Source organism: Temnothorax curvispinosus, unplaced genomic scaffold, assembly GCF_003070985.1.
Source record: "Temnothorax curvispinosus isolate PA1 unplaced genomic scaffold, ASM307098v1 QBEX01017911.1, whole genome shotgun sequence".
Classification (NCBI taxonomy): domain Eukaryota; kingdom Metazoa; phylum Arthropoda; class Insecta; order Hymenoptera; family Formicidae; genus Temnothorax; species Temnothorax curvispinosus.
In genome coordinates this window covers 19,917-41,845 of record NW_020227691.1, presented here as the reverse complement: position 1 = coordinate 41,845, position 21,929 = coordinate 19,917, and the positions used below count along the sequence as shown (strand labels likewise).

Sequence of the window (21,929 nt, the reverse complement as noted above, 5' to 3'; positions counted from 1 at the left end):
ATGACCCAAAGTGAGTATAATTTGACCCTACGAATTTAACAGTGTAGCGTACGCCGATGGCTACGTTAACGTTATGGTGGTCCCTCCGATCGAATATGCGCGCAGGACGCCACACCCTGCGCGAGTCCTTCGATTTTCCCGCTGCCCTCGAAATCCCGGAAAGGTTTAATGTCTTCCCTTTCCTTCCTATCCCCCGAACGGCACTCCTACTAATTGTAGCCCTATCTTATGTTCGAGATTGTCCCGAACCTGGTCCTTGGACCCTAAGATTCCGTTCTATTGATGAAAACCATGCAACATTTCGAGACAATCTTGAAAAATGAGATCGGGCTAAAATTCCAACTCTAATCGCATTAATTAACACACTCTAATTCCTTACGCAAGAATAAAACAGTATAATATATAAATTATTAATTATATTGTTAGAAAAAAGAGCCGACGAAGAGGGAGAAGACAGAATAAAATATTGTTACATGAATTAAGACGTGAAAAGAATTCGAGCCGCAGATGCGATAAATAAATAGACAAATAAGAAAATAATACTAAATTAAATTAATGAATAACAAGATCTTGATATTCTTGATTAAAATAAACTTGAGATTATATATCAAATTCGTCATTCGTTCGGAAGGTAGCGAGTGAGCTCTAACGAGGACATTGTCTGACTATATTCGCGCAGGATGTATCCGGGAAAGCGAGAGAATCACCTCCAAACATCCGCCGCTCGTACATCTTTTGCATGCGCGGAACGGCATGCAAAAACGGCGTACTCGTTACGAGAGAGAAACAAAGAGAGAGAGAGAGGGGAGGGCGCAGATTGATTTTTCACTTTCCGCGGATCCTCCACAGCTGCGTGCCGTTCGTCGTGTCGTTTCACGACGTTCTTCGGCGCGCAAACGCCGTGCACGCATCGCCCGATGGGTGCGAGAACGCGTTGGCTTGAGAGTTCGCTGACCGGCAGAGAGAATGCACGCTCGCGCGCGAGTGAGAGAGAGAACGAGAGAGAGAGAGAGAGAGAAGCGACGGAGAGTAGACCGTGACCGTGACCGTGGCCGAGTTGTCGCGGTCGCAATAGACATCGCCGGCGGCGACGAATACCCATTGCGAATCCATGTATGTACGATTTCAGGCGGGTGTAAACATCTCGGGAAAGCGAATCCGAATGAACGAGATCGGTATCTGCAGCTACGTTTACGAGATAAACAAAAAACATATATACAAATATGCTCGAACGAGATATTTAAATTACAAAGCGAGATACCTCGCGGCGAGAACACACGGAGTCTGGTGTCTCACTTCCCTGAAACACACAGGGAGACATTAAGTTTCCTTTAGCTTATTATTCTTTTTAAATATATTTCGTCAGACCGATTTCGCAAGCATGTCCTCGATTCTTCAGCATTTTATTGCAAAATATAGGTGGCATGGAACGAACGGTGTAAATCTAATCCGCGTAAAACGCGATATGTTATACGATATCGACAATCCCAATTTGCTCCGAGATATATTTATAGAAGACCCGAGGACGTCGCATCGAGTATCGATCGGCGTATAACTCCTTCTAAAAATAAAACATCATATTTTCATACGAAGATACATGTCTCGTTTCGAACAAATCACGTTTAATTCTTTTGTATCGCGGGTTTGACGATCGTTCGATTTTTCCAAAAATCCTCAACGGTATGATTCGGCAAGAGAAGAAAAATGCACGTTAATCTACAAATCTACATCTAAAGATAAAAAAAGCCGCGTGTAAAACTACGAGCGGAACATCGACGGTGAGGCAAACAGAGGCGAGGGGGAGTATTGACATAAGTTGTATATTTTGCTATACAATCATCGCATTCGCCGCGTACAATAATAGGTATATTGCGCCATATAATAACAAATGAATACACATGGTATACAAAGCACGATGAAGTACACACAAATCTCAAGTTTAATTAATTCCAGGCATCTCCAAGACGTGTACTCTCTTTCTTTCTTCCTCTCTCTCTCTCTTTTTCTTTCTCTCTTCATTTACGAGGTACGAATGCATTAAAAAAAAAAAAGGGAAAGCTGGGGGTGACTTCTGTTTGACGATATATAAGACACTATCGTGAGGGCACAATCGGAACGCGGTCACGCGTAAATGGAAAAATATGACGACTTGAAATCTGAATGGGAAAAGAAAATGCGAGACGGCTCGATTTTATCTAGGCGTATATCAATATACTTCGCGCCCCACTTTCTCCAATGAGGTAACTATTCTCGATCTATTTGTTTCTCTCGTGAAGCTCGTATAACAAAGGTACAAAACGTCTATTCTAATTATATATTCTTCTTTTCACGTCGTCGCTCATTATTATACAAATGCACGGCAATGCCTAGCCTATACGATCGACCGTTACGTGACTATCGAAAAAACGCCACACACTCTAACACTGTACGGCCGTACGTTATACACACTTTCTTTTTTTTTTTTTTTTTTTATACACGGATCAGCTGACGATGTGACGTGCGCGTTTCTGGGGGTGATTAGGGTTTTCTCAACAATTCTAATTGCATTGCGAGATTAACACATTCGCTACGATATACTCTCCGCGAAGAAACATGGTTGTCGGAACTTTCAATCGGGGAAACACACATGTATGATTTACATCATTATCCGATAAGAATCTCCGTGAAAACTGGAAGAGGTGCGTTGTTTCACGAGAAATCTAGTTAGAATCTATTTCGCTTGCGAGTAATTACTGTAATTAAAATATACATTATAATATACGCAGTTTGTGTAAAATCTTTCAGAGCGCGAAAGTTATTGCATTTTTACAGATATCTCAATATCTGTAGAAGTAAAGAACAGAAGCGTTATAGCTTTTCTTTGTAACCCCTCTCACCAGTTTTTTTTTTTAAATAGTAAATAGAGCATATAATTTTATGCACTGTAGAAAGTGATAAATATGTGATAAACGTACAAAATATTTGAGCAGAGTCTGATTGCCCTCCGAAAACCATGTTGTACAAATATCTAAATACTTTAGAGCACTTTTTACTTTTAATAAGTAATTTTATATATATAATATATAATGGATCAACGCCGTTGGCTGTAACGTTCACTGTAAATTTCACTCGCTACGCATCTAATTTGTCCGGGAATACCGGTTTGTCACATCATGTATCGCTTAAATCATTTTACTACTGCTGTCTGCTTGTACTAGTGATTAAAATATGGTGTGTTGTATATATATATGTATGTGTGTGTGTGTGTGTACTTCGTAATTCTCGAATACTATTTCTATAATCGAATATCTAATCAATTACGAAGAAAACTTAATAAATACCGATTATATTCTCTTTCTCCTTTATTACGTAAAATATGTATAAGCAATTGTTATGGCAACGCGTGTCGACCATAACTAAAGGATATTAAAAATCATCCATCCAACTCTGTGTTTTGGCATTTTACGTCCTTAATCATTACTCGCGAAGTGTAGTAAGGCTAGGAATTGTAAATTATCGTCTCTCCGATTTCTGTGTTCTAAATGGAGCAGAGGACAACCTTTAGTCTTTCCAATCCTTCTTGATCTCGAACGCCCACTCCCACTTGAGGTGCTCGTGCTTGTCGTCGTCTGTGAAGAGAGAACTGACGCTGTAAGAGCCCCGCGCGACGACGCCGGCTGGTGCATCCTCAGCTGGAGTAGTGTAGGACTGTATTTCTGTTTTAGGAGGATACGAGCCTACCATATGCGTCATTTTGTCAACTGAAACAAAAAATCATAGATATAAAGCCCTATCATACTCTACACGGTCGAACTATTGGCTATTCCATTTACCGGTAACTCCTAATTTGCATTAGAAGCGTTAACACACAAGAAATCGAATTTATTATAATTGACCACGAGTGACGTCGTTGCGTCAGACACGGAACAGCGAGAAGTAAAGCGTACGTACCAGGTACGCCAAGGCGATAAGTCTTTTGAACGTATTTTAATCCATGCACGATCTCCCGTTGCACAATAAAGTCGATCCTGATTCTATAGCTCACGCCTTCCTTGATGATAAACGTCTGTTTCTTCAGCTGTGACAAATCGCCGGTCAAGTCCAGCTCCATGTCCGGCCGATCGGCGACGCATAGCGCCAATTTCTTCACTATTACCTTTCTAGGATCGTTAGCATCTACGAGAATCGTGTAATTATTTAAAATGTCATGTCACTCCTACTGTATATTGCAGAGAAAGAGAGCCAATTATCTTTTTTCTACATTTTAAATAGAACTGCCGTATGATAATTTTTCAATGACATATAAATGGGAAGGAAAAATAGATTTTCTTTAATATTATGAAAATCTTATCAGAATCTATATATATCTGTAGTGATAAAAAATTGTATCTCCAATTTTATCAAAATGGAGAGAGTTAATTTACTTTTTCCAATATATCAGGAGCTTAAATTGTGTAATGCTAAAGGATCTTATGTTTACCATTATTACTAAGATAGAATGTTTAGAAAAAATCGTATTGGAAATTTTCACAAAAATAATAAACTTTAAATTTTGTTTTTTCTAAATTTACAATAATGGAGATACAATTCTTTACGATTCTTTACCTCTAAGGTACAGATATATGTGCATATATAAATTATACAGGATTCTTATGGATTTACAATCCATTTGGATAAAATTTGCGAGAAAAATTGTAGAATCAAATTTTCGCGAAACTCGAAAATTACACCCAAGTAATAACAATAATTGCAAACAAATTTTACACTTTAAGTTTATGAAAGTGAATGCCCACCTACTACGATACCGCCGGACTTAGCTTCCCCGAGAAGCGTCTCCTTATACTTGCGCAGACTCTCGTCCTCCTTGTCCGCCTCCAGGATCTGCTCGATGGACTTCTCCGGCGGAGGCTTGTAACTGGACTCCACGTCCGGCTCCTCGGCGTCCAACGCATCTACATGATCACCCGTAGGGTCAGACATCGCTACACGTTCAAACCAGGAAAGATATATATGTAAAAAGACTTGCGAAGAAAGAGAGACAGTGGGAGGAAAGGGTGAGGGGACGCGTGTGTTATCGCGCGAACACGGAGATCTGCTATCCGCTCTGGAAACTCCGGGGATGCGGCGGGCAACGGCGGCGCGTCTCGCGACGGAACAGCGGGGCTGAGCGGGGCGGAAAAGCGCGCGCGTATCACATCTCACATCACGTATATCGGCAGAATATTTATAGAAAGTTACGAGGGAGGTGAGAGTGCGAGAGAGAGAGAGAGAGAGAGAGAGAAAGAGAAAAAGAAATCGATCGGACGTCCGCGCGTAATGACAGAAACCAGCGGAAGATCCTTCAATCTGCCGCCTGCACCTTCCGCACCTCGGAACGAGACGGGTGTACGCTCGCGGAGCAAGAGGACGTCTGTGCCGATCTACACTTTCACGCACTTGATAAAGTGGATAATGGATACACAATCGGACATAAAAAAAGAGAAGGGGGAGGTCCTCGCAGCTGCAGCGTGTCGCACTTTTTGACGTTTGAAATGAAATAGAAAAGGAAAAGGAAAAGGAAAAGGTGCAGTAAGGTGCAGATAAGGAAAGCGCATCCGCGGGGAAGCGGAGTAAAGCGACTAGCCGAAGTTCCTTTTGTTATGCTCTCTCTTACTTTCTCCCTCCCTCTCTCTCATATCTTTCTTTTCACGCTTCTCGGCTCTCGCCCGATTCGCGAACGAAAACTCGCGCGAGGCCGCCCGAGGCGTCGAGAAGAGCGCTCGTCGCTCCCTGGCGTGTATTAAGACGCATTTTCGCGCAGCTACGACATCGGAATCCGAGCCTCGGGGCTCCGAGACTCCAAAATGCTCCGAAACCGGTTCCGATACCTCGCTTGATTCGGGAGCGAATTATTTCATGTCTTTTCCTCTTTTCCCGTCTCGGGGCCCCGGAAGACGCGATATACGGCGCGGCTGAAAGGCGACAGCTCCGAGAAACGGGGAGCCCGTCGAAGTCGGGGAACTCGGAGAGGAGCACTCTCTTTCTCTCTCTCTCCCTCCGGGAGACGGACTCCCGCTGGATAAACTCCGGCCGGAGAGGAGGACGCCGAGACGACGGTGAACGGTGACGGTGGATTTCTCTCTCGCCTCGCCCGGCACGCCCCAGGTGTCCCGGCACTGTCCGCGAACACTTACCGTCGGCTCCCTTTGACTCGGCTCGTGACAGGCGGCTTTTACGACAGTGCGACCGGCCCTCGCGTCTCGCGGGAATCCGCACCGGATTATCGGCAGATTGTTAATCCGCCCCTCCGTCTCGCGCTTCGCCGAGCGGAAGACACGGGCAACATGGCGGCGCGCACGGAAGGGCGGGTACTTCCTGCGACCGCGTGAAGTCAGGCGCGTTCGGATGAAGGTTATGTCGCGCGAGCCTCCCGCGGACGCGTCTCCGCGTATCCAGCTGTCCTGGCTGTCCATGGGAAAGATCGCCGTTATTTGCGGCCCGAGATCTTTCACGCGGAGATCGCGTTTACCGCATGATGACACAGATCTGTTAATCTGTGATGATGATGAATCCATTTTTTTTTTTAAATCGAGAACGCGATATCGATTCTCGTGCCGGCAATATGGCGCTAAACTTTTGACTTGCGCTACCTGGTAAAATTGGTCCGGCGACCTTTCTCTTTCCAGGTTTATTTCCTAGATTTATTTTAACTGTCCTATTTCCGAACTATCGAATCTTGTACGAATTTTATATGAATAAAAGCTCACTTTCAGTTATATATCTTGTATAAGTTGAAGATAAATCCTACACAGAAAATTTACAGAGAAAAAAAAGTTTAATTTCCGACTTGCTGTACCAAAGTGGGACCAAACGTCTTACGGCGTCATATTTATTATTGTTATATTTAAGAGAGTCGATGCTTTTAACTGGTTCAACATGTATGATAAAAAAAAACTCGTACCTCGTAAAAATATACACCTAACTTATATCTGTTAAGACAAACAATTGTATTGGGTTACAGAACCGTCTGCTTGAGAAGTCAATCTTGTTTGAATATACCCTGGCAATATTCCAAGAGCGCGTCTACTCCCGCTTTGTTCCTGAAATTCGGCCGGCAGCCGTGCAGCTTTTGATGCAGCAGCTCGGGATAGATTCTCGCGACGCGCTTTAATGCGTCTGAAAAAAAAAGAAAATAATATTAAAACTGTAATAAAAAAAACCCTCACTGATATCAAAGAATATTAAAGAGTCGCGTTACGTCGATTAATTAATTAAAAATTATGACTCGAATTATCGCTGAAAAGGCTGAAAGGATGAAAAGCTATCGACCGTTACCCAACATTATCTCTTGGAAGCGAGGCTCCGGATCGTCCAGGTGAATAATCATCGTCGTATACAAGGCATCGACGTGACACCTGCTGACGACAGTGTCGTAATCATCTGACGCGACGCTCCATACGTCCACGAGTGCCTCCACCGCGGCGTAGCGAACGTCGTCGCAGCCGTCGTCGAGTCTCTTCAGGATCACCGGATACGTGCGATGGATATGCGCGTCGTTCAGACAGGACAGCCTCTGTCCAATCGTCACTAACAAACAAATGGCACGCATGGAGTACAGCCGAGTCTTCTTCGCCTTATCGTCCACCAGGCTGACCAGAACGGGCACGATCTCGTCGAAGATGGACGGGAACTGCTCCGCCGTGATGGACGCTCTAGATTTCTCGTTTTTCTCGTTCGCGAATAACTCCGCTTCGTTAATCTCATCCTTCTCGTCGGGATTAACTATCTTGTTCTGTAGAACGGCGCAGAGGCAGCAAACGGCGGCCGTGCGAATAGCCTCGGCCGCTCTGCCAGCGGCCCAAATGAGCCCGGGCACGATCAATTGCTCGACAATCGTGCTCACGAATCTATGCGGATCCTCGATATGACGATGTAAATTCTGATTGTTCAGAAAGTACTCCGAGAGCAGAATAAAGTGTCGCAGCTTCAGCTCGGGATCGGCGTCCTTGCTCATGGTTTTCTCGAAGATCGGTAACGTAAGGTCCATATTACGTGACATGGCGACTCCAGCGCGGCTTAGACAAGCGCAGAAAATTTGCGATTCCGCGCTGTAAACCGTCCACGATGAGCAATCATCGCTAATCGACATTATCAGCGGTCTCGCGTGATTGTAGAAGAGTTCCTCGATGTCCTTTAGCGAGTTTATACCGACGAGTATCTCCAAGAGCCTGTCTGCTTCCTCACGAATGGAAGGCTCCGCGCTCATCGCGTACGTGGTGAATATTACGGCGAATAAAGCTTGCGTAACTGCCACGCAATCCTGTGCATTACAATACGCTGTTAGATCTAAGAATTAAGTCAAAGAAGAACAAAGTTTTTGATTAAATACGAATAAATGTAATAAATGTGCGTATAACGAGGAAAGAATCATATTCGGACCTCTTTGCAAACTACGAGAAGGGAATTACAGCAGGACAGTATCTGCCGTTGATAGTTGCTCTTTTTACTCTGACAGATATCCGGCTGTTGCAAGAAGTTCGCAATCTCGTTCAGCTGTTGCGACAGAGCCCTCCGTTCGCTACCGCTAATAATCGCCGCGAAGACACGCAAGTGTCCGGTTGTCGGAGACTCTTCCAGAGTGGGAAGCACCAAGTGGCAGTAAATCTTGGGTTGCACGAAGTAGCCCAGATATCGCGCCGCAGTTTCCACGCAACCGATGACCCTCTTATCTTCGTCATTGCAAGCGCTGCAATTAGATTTTTTCATAAGTGGAAAATTTTTGTCAACAAGAATCTTGATAAAAGTAAAATGATTTTGGTAAGAGATAATCTGCCTCTGAATTCTATCTAATTTCCAGGGAGTAATGAAAAGTAAATCTTACCGATACATAGGCGGCAGAAGCTTTTCAATATGTTGCGTAACGTTCTCCTCGACATTCAATATCAGTACACAGAGTAATTGCGCGGAACGCACACGTATATCTGGCAACCAATCTCCAAGTTCGGCGCTGATACCGCTAATGAGCTTGCATAAATTTTGCTGCGCGATCACACGACATCCTAAGTTCGGCCTGGAAACTAGAAATGACGATCTTACGTAGCTTGAGTTTCAATATGACGCGTAGACTGTCCGTAACTTTTTAAAAATAACTTACCCTCTGGAGGATAATGCTCCGGGTCTTCCGCGAGAAAGTCCATCTTATCCTTCAACTTCTCGTCGTTTTCGTTTTCCTCCATATACAATTTTCCCGCAGCGTCCCACATATCTGCCGCTTTCGCACGAATCTCCACAAGTTCGTCGTGCAACCCCGTCATGATCAGGGGAAGAAGTCTGTGCCACCAGCCGTATCTGTCAGGTAGCTTTATCAACCAGCAGCCGGAGACTTCAATTACAGCTTTAAAAAGTTCAATACAATTATATACTCTACAGATTCAATATAACTATACGAAATCAAGAAAAAGAATTGCAAAACATTTATTTGAAATGTATACCTTCCCTGACAATTCCACTTTGGTCAAAGAGCCTCTGTGCCAAAGGAGTCGCCACTTCTTCCATCGACTTGCTATTTCCATACTGAATCGCATCGCCTATCGCTTCAACCGCGGCGAGCCGAACTCTGTAGTGTTGATGCGTAAAATTACTCAGAATAGGTTTTATTAAATACTCCGATTGCGAATAGAAATGTCTCGATAAAGTCTTCGCGTAGTCGGATATACATTTGCAGCTCTCCTTCTTTACATTCGGATAATTATCCGTAACGGTGCGTGCCAATATTCCTGTCACGTCCTGAATATACGGCACCAACAAATCCTTGTACTTCAGAATTATCAATCGTAAAAGAGAGACGCATTTCAGTCGCACTTCTTCCGACGGTTCGATCAGTTCCTGCATGCCCAGTCGTCTTGACATTATCGGCAAAATGTAGATTATGTGCTTGTCGTCGGGCGGCAAAGCTTCCAGAAATATTTTCAGTATCCCTACAGACAGATCTCGGCACGTTTCCATACTATCGTTCATGATTCTAACTAGAAATCTGTGTACACTTTCCCATATTTTAACTAGATCGTCCGGTCTCCCCGATATTTCCTCCCGAGATATGTTTTTCAATATTTCCTCTAACGCCTGTCTGCGACGATTCTTCTCGTCCGCTTGCAACGAAACGACAATCTTACTTAATTCGAGATCCAAAGCCATATTTATCTGAAATGGATTTCTTTCTTAGAATCAAGATAATAAATATTATAATAGTACAAATTCTTTATACGAACTTTGGAATACAGAGGAAAATATATCGATTTAAACACTGTATGTGTCTCCATGACAACACACTCTCGGATTGATCTTTCTTATATAATCTGCGGTCTCTTTTGACGAAATCGTCACCGTTATAAATTTTCAAGTTTTCTGTAAATATCCGTTTTTCTTATTTAATATAATAACTAAAATATTTACAGAAAAATCTTTATATCTTGAAATATATTTATTATGTCTTGATCTAAAATACACTTTTAATTATACAATAAAACTAGCACTAGATCACTGGTAAGCATAGAATACACGTCTATACTGACTTTACAGAGTTCTAAAATTGTACAGTATCTATTATATGCAATGACTATATTACGTATTCGAATACGCTTACAATTGGCTATTTTATATTAATCTAATATGGACTATAGAGAAAAGGTGACTACAAAGGAACATGTACATAAAGACATTCGGCCGATTATCTTCACTGATGAACGCAAGGGTCTAGTTTATACGTCCACTATTATTTCACAAGTTGGGGAAATATAAAAATAGTGTAGAAAATTAAGAGACGGATATGTATTCTGGACATGGTCCCCGGCATTGAATTTTTTGTGACTTTCAATCGTCATTTATTCATGCTCAAGTTGTAACTTTTCATGTGCAATAATCGTCTAGTTTCTAATCTTCCAAAGTTACATTTTTAAACAGATACGACATCGACTCCTTATTGTGTATACGTCGAATTGCCTCTGCTAAAAGAACGCTAATGTCGACAGTCTTGATTTTCGGGCATTGCATCTTCTGCACGTCGTGGGGAACTGTATTGGTTACAACGACCTAAAAAAAATTCAACGGAAAGGTTTTTTTTATCAGTCTAAAATCCATTACTTATTGATGTATTACCTCGTCGATCGGGGATTCCTCGAGGAGCCTAGGCGCGTCTGAGCTAAGCAAACCATGTGTAGCTAAGACATATATTTTGTAAGCTCCTCTCTCTTTAAGTGCCTCGGCAGCTGCTACGTACGACTGTACATCATCTATCATGTCGTCCTGCAAATTCATTTCTCTCGCCAAATCGTAGATCATACAGCGTATATGAACGCAATATAATCACTTTACCCACCACCATAATAGCGATGCGTCCTCCGACATCCCCGACAACGCTTATAGGTGGCTTTTCCTTCGCTGGATGTAAAGGCACACCCACGCCAACTTCCATCGTACGCGCGGCCATTGCTAGGGCAGGTGGCGAATAGCGACCGTCGTTCATGTCGGATTCAGCTTCTCTTTGTTCTCCGTGAATCACTGCGATTCCCAGTCGTAGCCTTTCAGCATAGCTAGTCGCTTTCTTTGCACTACCTGGATTTCTTGCAACGATCACAGAATTATGGTAATCAGGAATCTGACAAAGAGAAGATACAATTTATATAAAAAAATGCATGATATAAAATAAAACACATACATCTGGAGTAACATTTAAATATCTTATTAAAGATATGATTCTGCGATATTATCAAAAGAGGAAAATCTATATTTTCAATTCAAGATACCGGGGTCGCTTAAAATAAATCGCTATTATATAATCCAAGACAAGTTTTATAACATAATAACTGTTATTAATAGTTTACAGTGATAGGTGCGTTAATCTGGTTAATCTTGTTACATACGGATTCTTGAATGTACTGCAGAAGGAATGGACTAGCTCTGAGATTATCCACGGGAACATCAAAGAATCCTTGGATTTCTTTCTGGTGGAGGTCCATGGTGATAATATGAGTTAGGCCGCTGGTGCATAGCATCTTTGCCAAGAGCTTGGACACTATGCAACCGCGCTTGCGCATTTTGCACTGCTTGGAATAAGGTAGATACGGAATCACCCCGACGATGTTTTTGGCCGATGATGTCTTACATGCGTAGGCCATGATGAGAAGCTCCATTATGTTATTGTTTACATCCTTCGAGCCGGTTTGGATTATATACAAGTCCTTGCCGCGCACGGAATCACCTATCTCCACCATTGTCTCGCGATTTGACTTATGGTACACGGAGCAACCACCAGGCTTTACTCCCAAACGACTTTGAACATAAAACAAAATATTCTAACATGCAAATATCTTTTGCCTTTCCTTCATCAAATAGATTTAAATAGTATTAGACATTTAACTTTAGTCATAATTAATAATAAGCAGCAAACTATATATACTTATGTACAACTTTATATATACATATGTTAGAATGACAGTTTAATAGCAGTTAGAATTTAAATAACCAATAATTCAATATTTGTGTGTTGTCAATTTGTAGTAATATATGTTTCATATATATGTACCAACAATAAAATAGAAAAAACATAGTTATAATAATTTTAAATCAATGATTTTCCAAACTGTTTAGAAATTATTCTTTTCAATTTATTGACTCAAGAAATTCTCTTTTTTTTCTTGAATGTACATAAAACATGAAACCCCTTGAAAGAGGAGGTCTACTGTTGACGTGAGTATATGTTGCAAAAACAATCGTAATCGACACGTCAAAATACCGTCGTCCAAAACAGATCGGCTTTCACGTTTGCATTCCACGCATTCCATTGTTCGTCACTCACTTTGCAATCAGGTTGGCGAGCTCCGGATGAGAATTGCCCGCGACGATGACTATGTCCGACGAAACTGGCTTCTCCATCATGCCGACGGTTCGCTCAGCAGCTACGCAACAACGAGGCCCTCGAGGAACACAAGCGACGAGATTTACCTGGAAAGAACTTCACTTTACAAGCCGTATTATCTCCGTGTGACCCCTCGACCGCCAAATCCGTATGTACTTCGAGCAGACGAAAACTGCGCGTCTCGGAGCGACGGAGAAACGCTTATAGGCTCTCGCAACGTAATTGTATTAAATTTTTTCTTTTCATTTCTGTGAATTTTCAACGTAGTTTTTAGGAGCGCGATCGTTTGCCCGGGTGAATTTGTCGGAATGACGTGGAAAAAGATAATGACGTGCGCAAAATGTGTTAAACGTACCTCGCGATAAACAAACAATCGATCAAACTTCCGTCCCCTCACGCGCTTCCGACGATTACGTTGCGGCCGTAAACTCGATTAGCCTACTCCCACATCCGTCCGTTCTCGCGTACCTCGGTGGTCGGTTCAATCATCCGATAATCCGCCGCTATTCAATTATACGAAGGGTGGATCTGGGAAGAAAAACTCTCGGTTCTCTTCAATTGTTCCTTGCCACTTCGCCGCCGACAGGTCGCCGTTATAAACGCGTGCCCTCGTTAGGTACACTCGACCGCGTTTACGATCGTTTATTGCCTTTTTGTGCGCAAGACCCTGAATGTTAGGAGCGTCTAGATCAGTCTAGATGATCGCGCGCTAGAAAAATCATCTGTCTATTAATTCAACATTGTATGATGCATTATTTTATAATTTTACATATAAGTTATTTAGTTATATAAGATTTATAAATCATACTATAATTCATATAATATATAAAATATTTTTATATTGTATAAATTTAAAAAATAATTAATAATTAATGCATTAATTATTTCTTAAATTTTCTGAGAGATCCCACGTGTGTCACACAATTGTGCAATTGTCAAACTAACTTCAGACGTAAACATATATGAAGCGGAATGTACATTGTGAAGCCAGCATTAATCCTAGCCTGATAGAAAAATGAACCAATCACGCGACCAAGGAACACCGCCATGTTTCGCGCATCGTGACGCGTGATTGGCTGGTCCCCGTTATGCAACTGTGCACTCTGGATCGGCCCTCAAGTGCAAAAGGAGCCAAAGGAGGTTTCTTCGGCGACCTCGACGAGGCTAAACACTGTGACTTGAATTTCTGTCAATTCCGGCTGTGGAGCAGCCGAGGGATCTGAAATAAAAATTATCGGGGAACATGTAGACGGAAGTGTATCGATGGTATATGATAAAAATATTTTCTTTAGTATATCAGTGATACAATAATTTTGAGAACCGATATGTAAACGTAACACGAGACTCAAACAGATAGCTGTCAAATCAGTGTCATATGACAACATCAGTGATAATACAGTTAAAAAATAATAATTTCAAACTGATAAATGTGTGTGTGTAACTCATCTGTTTTTTTTTCTATGGACTCTATATGTTGCAGATAACTGGAGTTTTTGGGCCTTCCATTAGGCTCTAGGAGATAATACTGGCAGCCAAAGATATCACAGTCACCCATGGCTCTCTAATAGATATTTTCGATTAGCCTTACTCAATTAACCTCGTTTCCAATTGTACGTGTGAAAACCAGCGGAAGAAACATGCATGCGACCCGCGCCGACACCTCCGAGAGGCGATTCGAAATACAATGCAAACTGGAGTCGGAGATCGCCGCTCTGGAGGCTCTGAAGGAGGCGGAGGAACGCAGCCGGCGATTGACGAGCGGGGTTGTTGGAATACTCTCTTCCTTGGAAGACCGTTTAGCTACGCTGCGCCGTACGATACTTCCTGTTTACAACGAGACTGGGAATCTCCAGGCCCAGCAACACAGTACGCATATGACATTATCATTTCTCAAGTTTCAAAGCTATCTCCTTCGCTAAGAATTCCTTATCGTTCTTCCTCGCTCTCGTATTGCAGATATAGAGAGGACTTTGAGCGTGCTGGATCACGCTATTGGATACTACGGCGTGTGTCAAGAGGTGGAAGCCGTGGTACGCGCCGAGCCGAGCGGGCCCGGTGGTCTAGACGGTTTCCTCGAGGCTATGAATCGATTGTACAACGCTCAGCGATACTTCCAGAAAAACAATCCCAGTTCCGTCGAGTTGCAAAACGTCACGGGCCTCTTCTCGATCGGCCTAGAATCGCTTTATGCCGAATTCCACGATATTCTCAATCGCCAAAGTAGACCGATCCTTCCCATTGTGCTTCTGGATCTAATCGGCTCCGACGAAGACACCAGCAGCGAGGATGCGCCGCAGTCTCTGTGCCAATTGCCCGAGAGCGTCATGAGCGATTTGCTCAAGATCGCCGGATGGCTCGAGGAGAGGGGCCACCGTAGACACACGAAGATGTACGCTTCCGTACGTTCCGCCATTTTCCTGAGATCTCTGTTGCTGCTCAAGGAACATCAGAGGAGCGCCAGCGGTGGTAGCACCCACGGTGGAAGTCCTATGCCTGTAAATGAACAATACATATGTAGTAATATGTAGTTCTTCTAGATATTATTTGTGCTAACATAATTATTTATTCGCAGCGGGCGAAATTCGCCAACCGACACTCTCTGGATGGCCAAGAGAACGCGGGGCGTAAAGCGTCGCGGCGGCTGCAGCACGCGTTGGACAAGGCCAACAGGATGCTGTTGAAGGCATCGCAAACGACGAGGCTGAACCTGGCTCTGAACTCGGTGTCCAGGAAGCCGACGTTGCAACTCGCCCCGTACTCGATGGAGGACGCGGCGCCCGACGAGCAGGAGATGGAGAATTATCTCTTGCTAGCGGCTGGCCTGCACAAGCTCATACAAGCCGAGCGCGCGCTGGTCGCGAAGATCCTGCCGACTTCCCTGCAGGCGCAAGTGCTCGAGGCCACTGTGCGCGACGCGATGGACCTGGTGGCTCACGACGGAGACAGCATAGCCACGCGCGCCAAACGTTGCATCACGAGACGCGACTTCTCCGCCGTCCTCGTGGTCTTCCCGATTCTGAAGCATCTCGGCGAGCTGAAGCCCGATCTCGAGAGAACGGTCGAAGGTTGCGATTACGCGCTCCGCTCCAAGTTCGCATCTGTACTCGACACGTTACATACAACCGTATGTGTTTCGTCGCTTTTATTCTTAGATCATTCAGGTGGCCCCTGTATGATTTAGATTTTTATTTCAATTAGCAAAATTTTGAATTAACATTCATAATTAAAATGTTTTAAATTATCAAGGTTTAAAAGAAGATTTATCAGTTCATAAAGGATCGAAAAATTATCGAGGTTTCTGACAGATACTTCATTAGTATTCTTTGAGTCTTATCGTCAAACATGTTGAAACATCCAGTATTTAAAATAATTAAAACGTGACTAACTTGAGTAATGTGACTCAGTGTCTTCCGGTTGATGTAAATGGCGTATATTTCCGCGATAAGACGCATAGATATTAAATGAATCATTGTACAAAAAAAAGAAGTCCACGATTTTACGTATTTTGAGCATCGTTTTATGTACGATATTTTGGCACATTTTTGTATTAAAAGAGATTACTCCAATATGCAAATTGAATCGTTCACTTTAAAAAGATACTAATTACATAGTAGCACCGTATATAATATTAATATACAATACAATGACGAATGAATTGTCGCAGATAGAAACCGGTAAAATTTTATAACTATTTTTTATGCGCTTTGCTACTTGTCATAAATTAAGAATAAAGATGCGTAACCAATATAATGAAACTATTTAATTTTGCAGGGTGCTAAAGCTCTGGAAGAGTTCGCGGAATGCGTGAGAAATGAATCCGGCGCGGGTTTGCCAAAGGACGGTACCGTGGCGGAAGGAACTAGTAACGTCTTGGTCTTTCTGGAACAGCTGGCTGAATACGCGGATATGGCTGGTGCCGTTCTTCGACGCAATCTTTTCACAGATCAGTCTACGTTATATTCGAAAGATCCGGAAAATGTACATAAAACGGTTCTCGGTGTATACGTCAGTAAGTTCATTGCCCACTATTCTCCGTAATTTAATTTAAAGCGACTGAAATATCATCGTGGGAATATCGTTGGTTTGACCGAGGGTCGTTTTGTCTTCTTACAGAAAAGGTACTTGCTCAATTGAATCTGGCGCTAGTGAGTAAAAGCGACGCGTCTTATTCCGATCTCGCTTTACGAGCTTTATTTCGGCTGAATAACCATAATTACGTGGTTAACGCTCTCTGTCGAAGTTCTCTTATGGAGCTGCTCTTACTGGCCGAGCCAAGTGCGGAACAAACATATCACGATCTACTTCGCAAAGACAAAAACAATTACGTTACTACGACATTTGCCAAGGCCCGATCGTATCTCGCAGACGAGCCAGGTTTGTGCCTTAACGTAAAAGCTTTCAACGAAGCTATAAGTAAGATTCTAAATACCTCTTATAAGTCACAGAAAGAAATAGCAAACATACACGTGTTTAGATCGCATTCATAATATCGTGTATTGTTAAGTCTACTTTTTGAAACAATCACGGAAGTTTTTCAACAATTAACGGATCTAGACTTATCGTTAGTCGCATTAATTTCTGTTACGCGTTTTTTTCTCCCCCTCGCATAGATCTCGCCGCCAAAACGTTGAAGGAGAAGTTCTTGGGTTTCGCGCGAGAACTCGAGGAAGTGGCCAAGTGTCAGCGTTCGTACTCGGTGCCTGATAGATGTCTGCGCGAGGAGTTAAGGAAGGAATTGCAGGAGGCGATCGTACCGCTGTACACCGCGTTCCACAACAAGTATCGCGGCACGTCGTTCTCGAAGAATCCGGCGAAATACATAAAGTACACCCCCGACCAGATATCGGCGCTGATCAACACGTTTTTCGACACCGCCGCGTAATAAAATGTTACATGTGTGCCGTACCGAAGATTTGTTTCTCTCGCCAAGGAATTAGCAGAATAATTTAATAAACACCCATTTAATAAAGCATATTTAGTTACAATAGTTTTTATGATTCTTTTTCCGTACGGACCGAATCTTCATTTCTTTCTCAAACAGATTGCACAGAGATTAATATAGAATCTGCGATGATTGAGAGTCTAGTTAGGTCTTGGTCCAGCTTCCCCTCCCCTCCCCAGCGTTTTGTTTTATACATATTTATAATATATATATAAAAAAACAAGTAACGATTTAGATTCGATCAGCGACTTTTATATACATATACATATATATAATCTATTTATATATATATATGTATATATGTATGTATATATGTATATGGCTCGTATTACCACTTACAATATACGCATACGCGCGTACGTAAAAGTCGTATACTATATGTGGTAATAAGTAGGAATACATTTGAAGTTCAGCATTTATGTACAGTTGTTATGTTATAGCGAATTCTCTCTCTCTCATTATATACTTACACATTCATGCTTCACTCTCAAATTCATTCTCTCTTCCGTACTGGTTAACAGTCTCTCGTTTTTCTCGCGCATACAAAACATTCACGCGTCCTCTGCTTCAGTAGTCGTATCCTGTTTTTCTTTTTCTAAATGCGGCATTATACTCGTTTTTTTTTCCCCTTTTCAATTCCAGCCCGATGACACGGTAATTCCTGTGAGAAAGAACATGCATTGTGCGCACTAATCACAGATCACCGCGCAAGAGGCAACGTGCAAGATCGGAACAACACGAAGCAGAGAAATCGTTAAACTCGATTTGACATTTATACTTATATCACATACATCTAGAACTCTTGTACAGTTAGCTATTTTTTTCCCTTTTTCTTAAATTACGGTATGTAACATTTACGATAATGTTAACCAATTTAGTGGAAGAAGGAAGCCATGTTATGCGGCCGCGCTGCGCTACCGATTCCGCTTGGAAAATATAGCTATCAGGTTTTTTATTTTATTTTATTTTTCGCGCGTCTATCGGTTAATTATCGTTTTCAGAAACTCACCCTCGAAGCGAAACTATATTGTTAAACCATTGCGTTTCAACAGAATTAAATATAGGACGTGCACAGTGAACATTGAATGGCATTCGATTAACGCATCCAACGCCTTCAATTAGATTTTATATACAATTTCTCAAACCTAGGACTTTTACGAAAATAACAGATCGGTATTTTTTCAGAGGCTAACGAATTCTCTTTGCGTGTGAAAGCAACTCTGTCGAAGCTCCGTTAAAGCTTCCAATAATATATATTGCATTGAACGTTCGGAATCAAAAGAAATACTTATGGTTGCTCTAAGTACTTGGAGAAATGTATATATGCGTGGAGTTACCGTTATTCACATTTATAATGAACATCTATATGAATATCGTCCAAACAGATTTGCCATGTATTCTACGCACATATCTCTAAAAAATATTCTCTCTTTCTCTCTGAATTCATATCATGATGCATATTGAAATCCTTCGCGATAAGGAAAACTACTGATTTTTTTTTTCGTCTTTTTTTTCCATTTTAAATGCGTTAACTATACGTGTCCTACCTAAAATGTACAATGGCAAATAGCATAAAATGGTTTTCCTCTTTGATTAAACTGATCAGTGTTATACAGTCAGTGTTTGGACGCTTATACAATTATATGGTAATATTTGCTTTTTTTCTTTTACCATTCATTATATAATTATTAATTGTAATATTAATAACGTACTTCTAGTATACTGTACAGTGGTTAGTTCAGTTATTTTGGCTTCTTTTACACTCCTTTCGCTTAGAACATCCAGTCGATTCGCATTTTATAGCCCTATAACATCATCAGACTGTCTAGACTGGAAGTTTTGCTCGCGTAGACAGCAGGAAACCTCCCCCGTAATTTATCTCTCCTTTAGGATGTGCTGGAGGCCACATAAGAATAAATTTTAATATTTCGAATTCACGATTCCCTGTGAACCCTCTTTTGTTTTGCTCGCTGGAAATTTGATACCGAACTGACGTTTGTGCGCTTATGTGCTGGCAGAAGTTTTGCAGCCTCTTTGCTGACGTAGGCTGGTACAACTGGGGTTCCAAATAGTCGGTAATTCACCCGATCGATTCGATTGTGGTGCTTGGTACACTGGAGATGAGACGACGTGACACTTTTTTTTAACACATTCCAGTACCAACGTGCAAAGAGGGATACATTTAATATTATAGAAGGAAACATCTGCGCTTTGGCTTCACTTGCAGAACGGGGCACAGCACGGCGCGTATCGCCTCGTCGAACACAGTCTTCAAGCCTTTCTGCGTCAGGGCGGAGCATTCCAAGTATTTGACAGCGCCGATCTCCTTTGCCATTGCCAAACCCTGCGGCAAATGAGATACGTATTGAATTAATAACGTTCTAAATATTTATATATAACAAAAGAAACTGTCACTCGTGTATTATTTATCAATTTCCTTGACATTTACAACTTGCGATGCATTTCCTATGGAGCTAAAAATGTAACGTTGATTTCTCAGTCATTATTACTCTCTCTCTCTCTCTCTCTCTCTCTCTCTCTCTCTCTCTCTCTCTCTCTCTCTTTCTCTATTCTCTCTACACTCATTTTAATCTAAAAGTATACTCTTTGATCGTTTTAAATACCAAGTCTTTTTATAATCACGTTATGAAAAACAACGTAACTGGAAGGTCACAAACCTGAGGGTAAGTAATGGGAGCTAGCTTCTTGTCTTTCAAACGCTCAATGGTCTCCTTGTCCTCGCGCAGATCCAGCTTAGTGCCGACTAAGATAATCGGAGTGGCAGGACAGTGGTGACGTACTTCCGGATACCACTTGGCGCGCACGTTCTCAAAACTCGCCGGGTTCACCAGCGAGAAGCAAATCAGAAAAACGTCAGTTTGTGGATAAGACAACGGCCGTAGTCTGTCGTAATCCTCCTGTCCCGCCGTGTCCCACAGGCCGAGATTGATCGGCTTACCGTCCACCATCACATTCGCGGAATAGTTGTCGAACACCGTTGGTATGTACTCCCCGGGAAATGCATTGGTGGTGTAGCTGATCAACAAGCACGTTTTACCCACCGCACTGAGGAACAGAGAAACGTAACGATTAACAGTCATCCATTTACTCGTACAAAAAACGGAGTACAAGTCCGAATTCATTTTACATAACATCTCGTTAGATGAATCATTGCGCGAGGAGTGGAATTTTCATTCGCGAATCGCAAGTTGCTCCGAAAATTCGCTCGCCAGCAATTTTTCGGAGCATTTCTCTTAAAAGACATGACACGAGCGAACAAATCGCTCCGAGCCCGCGCCGTCTCGTGCCGCGTGTCGAGGGAGCCTCTCGTCATCGACGAGAACGGCCCGTCGTGCGAGGGGCCGGGGAGAACGTGACGTCCTCGCGCGGGCACGTCAACGTCGTGCCGCGGGCCCCGCACGACGGGCGTGGTGGGCCTCGCGGACGAGAAACGGGGCCGCCCGCGCTCGCGGCCCGGGAAAGGAGGCGAGGGAGCAGTCCGGAGCGCGTCCGGAGATCGCGCGGGGCCCGGCCGAGGGCGGCGGATCTCTCGGGATCCCTCGCGCCCGAGTCCGGGGGGTCTCCCGGACGCGGTGAACGGGTCCTCCCCGCGGTGGTTTCCCGCCGTGCTACGTACCCGTCGCCGACGACCACGCACTTGATGGCCTGCATCCTGGATGTCCGATGCCGTCCGTAATACACGTACGGAAGCACGTAAAATCGCGCGATACACTGAGTCGATTCTACGCGGGAGGGAGAGAGAAAGAGAGAGACAGAGAGAGAGAAGAGAGAGGGCGGGAGAGGAAGAGACAAACGGCGCGGTACGTATACGCGACAGGAAGAGGGCAGCGGCGACGGGAGGAGAAGAAAGAGGAGGAGAAGGAAGAGGAGCGCGTCGAGAGAGAGGATGGAAGGAGGGGGGGTCAGGGGGAGAGAGACGTGAAAGAGAGGAGGTCGCGGGAGGAAGCGCGACGGACGCAGCGATAGGATTGAGGTTAGAGCGCGACGGAGATACGTGACCGTGACGGAGGCGCGATGAGCTCCAGCGACTGATTGGTCGGCGTCGCGCGACTGGCTAGTGGCTTGGCTTTGGCTTGCTCGCTTTCGGTCCGGCCC

The 21,929-nt window shown here is 43.2% G+C and overlaps 4 protein-coding genes across 9 annotated transcripts; 1 reads left to right on the top strand and 3 right to left on the bottom strand.

Moving 5' to 3' along the window:
- Window positions 1–1,804: 1,804 nt before the first annotated feature.
- On the bottom strand, window positions 1,805–10,370 carry LOC112467949 (rho GDP-dissociation inhibitor 1). Of its 2 annotated transcripts, XM_025036913.1 has the most exons (10): window positions 10,227–10,370; window positions 9,450–10,158; window positions 9,113–9,352; window positions 8,840–9,035; window positions 8,398–8,704; window positions 7,294–8,278; window positions 7,018–7,134; window positions 4,773–4,961; window positions 3,931–4,155; window positions 1,805–3,740 (listed from the first exon to the last, which is right to left on the bottom strand). In XM_025036913.1, the coding sequence occupies exons 1-10, from the start codon at window positions 10,275–10,277 to the stop codon at window positions 3,541–3,543; spliced, it is 3,219 nt and encodes a 1,072-aa protein (XP_024892681.1). In that variant the 5' UTR covers window positions 10,278–10,370; the 3' UTR covers window positions 1,805–3,540. The 2 variants fall into 2 exon arrangements, with proteins under 2 accessions (XP_024892681.1, XP_024892680.1); XM_025036912.1 differs by lacking the exons at window positions 7,018–7,134; window positions 7,294–8,278; window positions 8,398–8,704; ... (2 more) ...; window positions 9,450–10,158; window positions 10,227–10,370 and adding an exon at window positions 6,153–6,416.
- A 53-nt stretch (window positions 10,371–10,423) lies between these two features.
- LOC112467948 (phosphoribosyl pyrophosphate synthase-associated protein 2) lies at window positions 10,424–13,936 on the bottom strand. 4 transcript variants are annotated; one of them, XM_025036909.1, is made up of 7 exons: window positions 13,850–13,936; window positions 13,340–13,580; window positions 12,812–12,957; window positions 11,877–12,285; window positions 11,333–11,611; window positions 11,113–11,259; window positions 10,424–11,046 (listed from the first exon to the last, which is right to left on the bottom strand). In XM_025036909.1, the coding sequence occupies exons 2-7, from the start codon at window positions 13,358–13,360 to the stop codon at window positions 10,888–10,890; spliced, it is 1,161 nt and encodes a 386-aa protein (XP_024892677.1). In that variant the 5' UTR covers window positions 13,361–13,580; window positions 13,850–13,936; the 3' UTR covers window positions 10,424–10,887. The 4 variants fall into 4 exon arrangements, with proteins under 4 accessions (XP_024892677.1, XP_024892676.1, XP_024892679.1 ...); XM_025036908.1 differs by having other exon boundaries at window positions 13,817–13,899; XM_025036911.1 differs by lacking the exon at window positions 13,850–13,936 and having other exon boundaries at window positions 13,227–13,647.
- Window positions 13,937–14,046: 110 nt separating this feature from the next.
- On the top strand, window positions 14,047–17,856 carry LOC112467946 (exocyst complex component 7). 2 transcript variants are annotated; one of them, XM_025036904.1, is made up of 7 exons: window positions 14,047–14,137; window positions 14,352–14,737; window positions 14,828–15,366; window positions 15,444–15,995; window positions 16,643–16,880; window positions 16,985–17,245; window positions 17,482–17,856. In XM_025036904.1, the coding sequence occupies exons 2-7, from the start codon at window positions 14,509–14,511 to the stop codon at window positions 17,751–17,753; spliced, it is 2,091 nt and encodes a 696-aa protein (XP_024892672.1). In that variant the 5' UTR covers window positions 14,047–14,137; window positions 14,352–14,508; the 3' UTR covers window positions 17,754–17,856. The 2 variants fall into 2 exon arrangements, with proteins under 2 accessions (XP_024892672.1, XP_024892673.1); XM_025036905.1 differs by lacking the exon at window positions 14,047–14,137 and having other exon boundaries at window positions 14,338–14,737.
- LOC112467950 (ras-related protein Rac1) lies at window positions 17,817–21,872 on the bottom strand. The gene is made up of 3 exons (XM_025036914.1): window positions 21,451–21,872; window positions 20,492–20,879; window positions 17,817–20,157 (listed from the first exon to the last, which is right to left on the bottom strand). Exons 1-3 carry the CDS (start codon window positions 21,483–21,485, stop codon window positions 20,002–20,004), a joined length of 579 nt encoding a protein of 192 aa, XP_024892682.1. The 5' UTR covers window positions 21,486–21,872; the 3' UTR covers window positions 17,817–20,001.
- Between the last annotated feature and the right edge of the window lie 57 nt (window positions 21,873–21,929).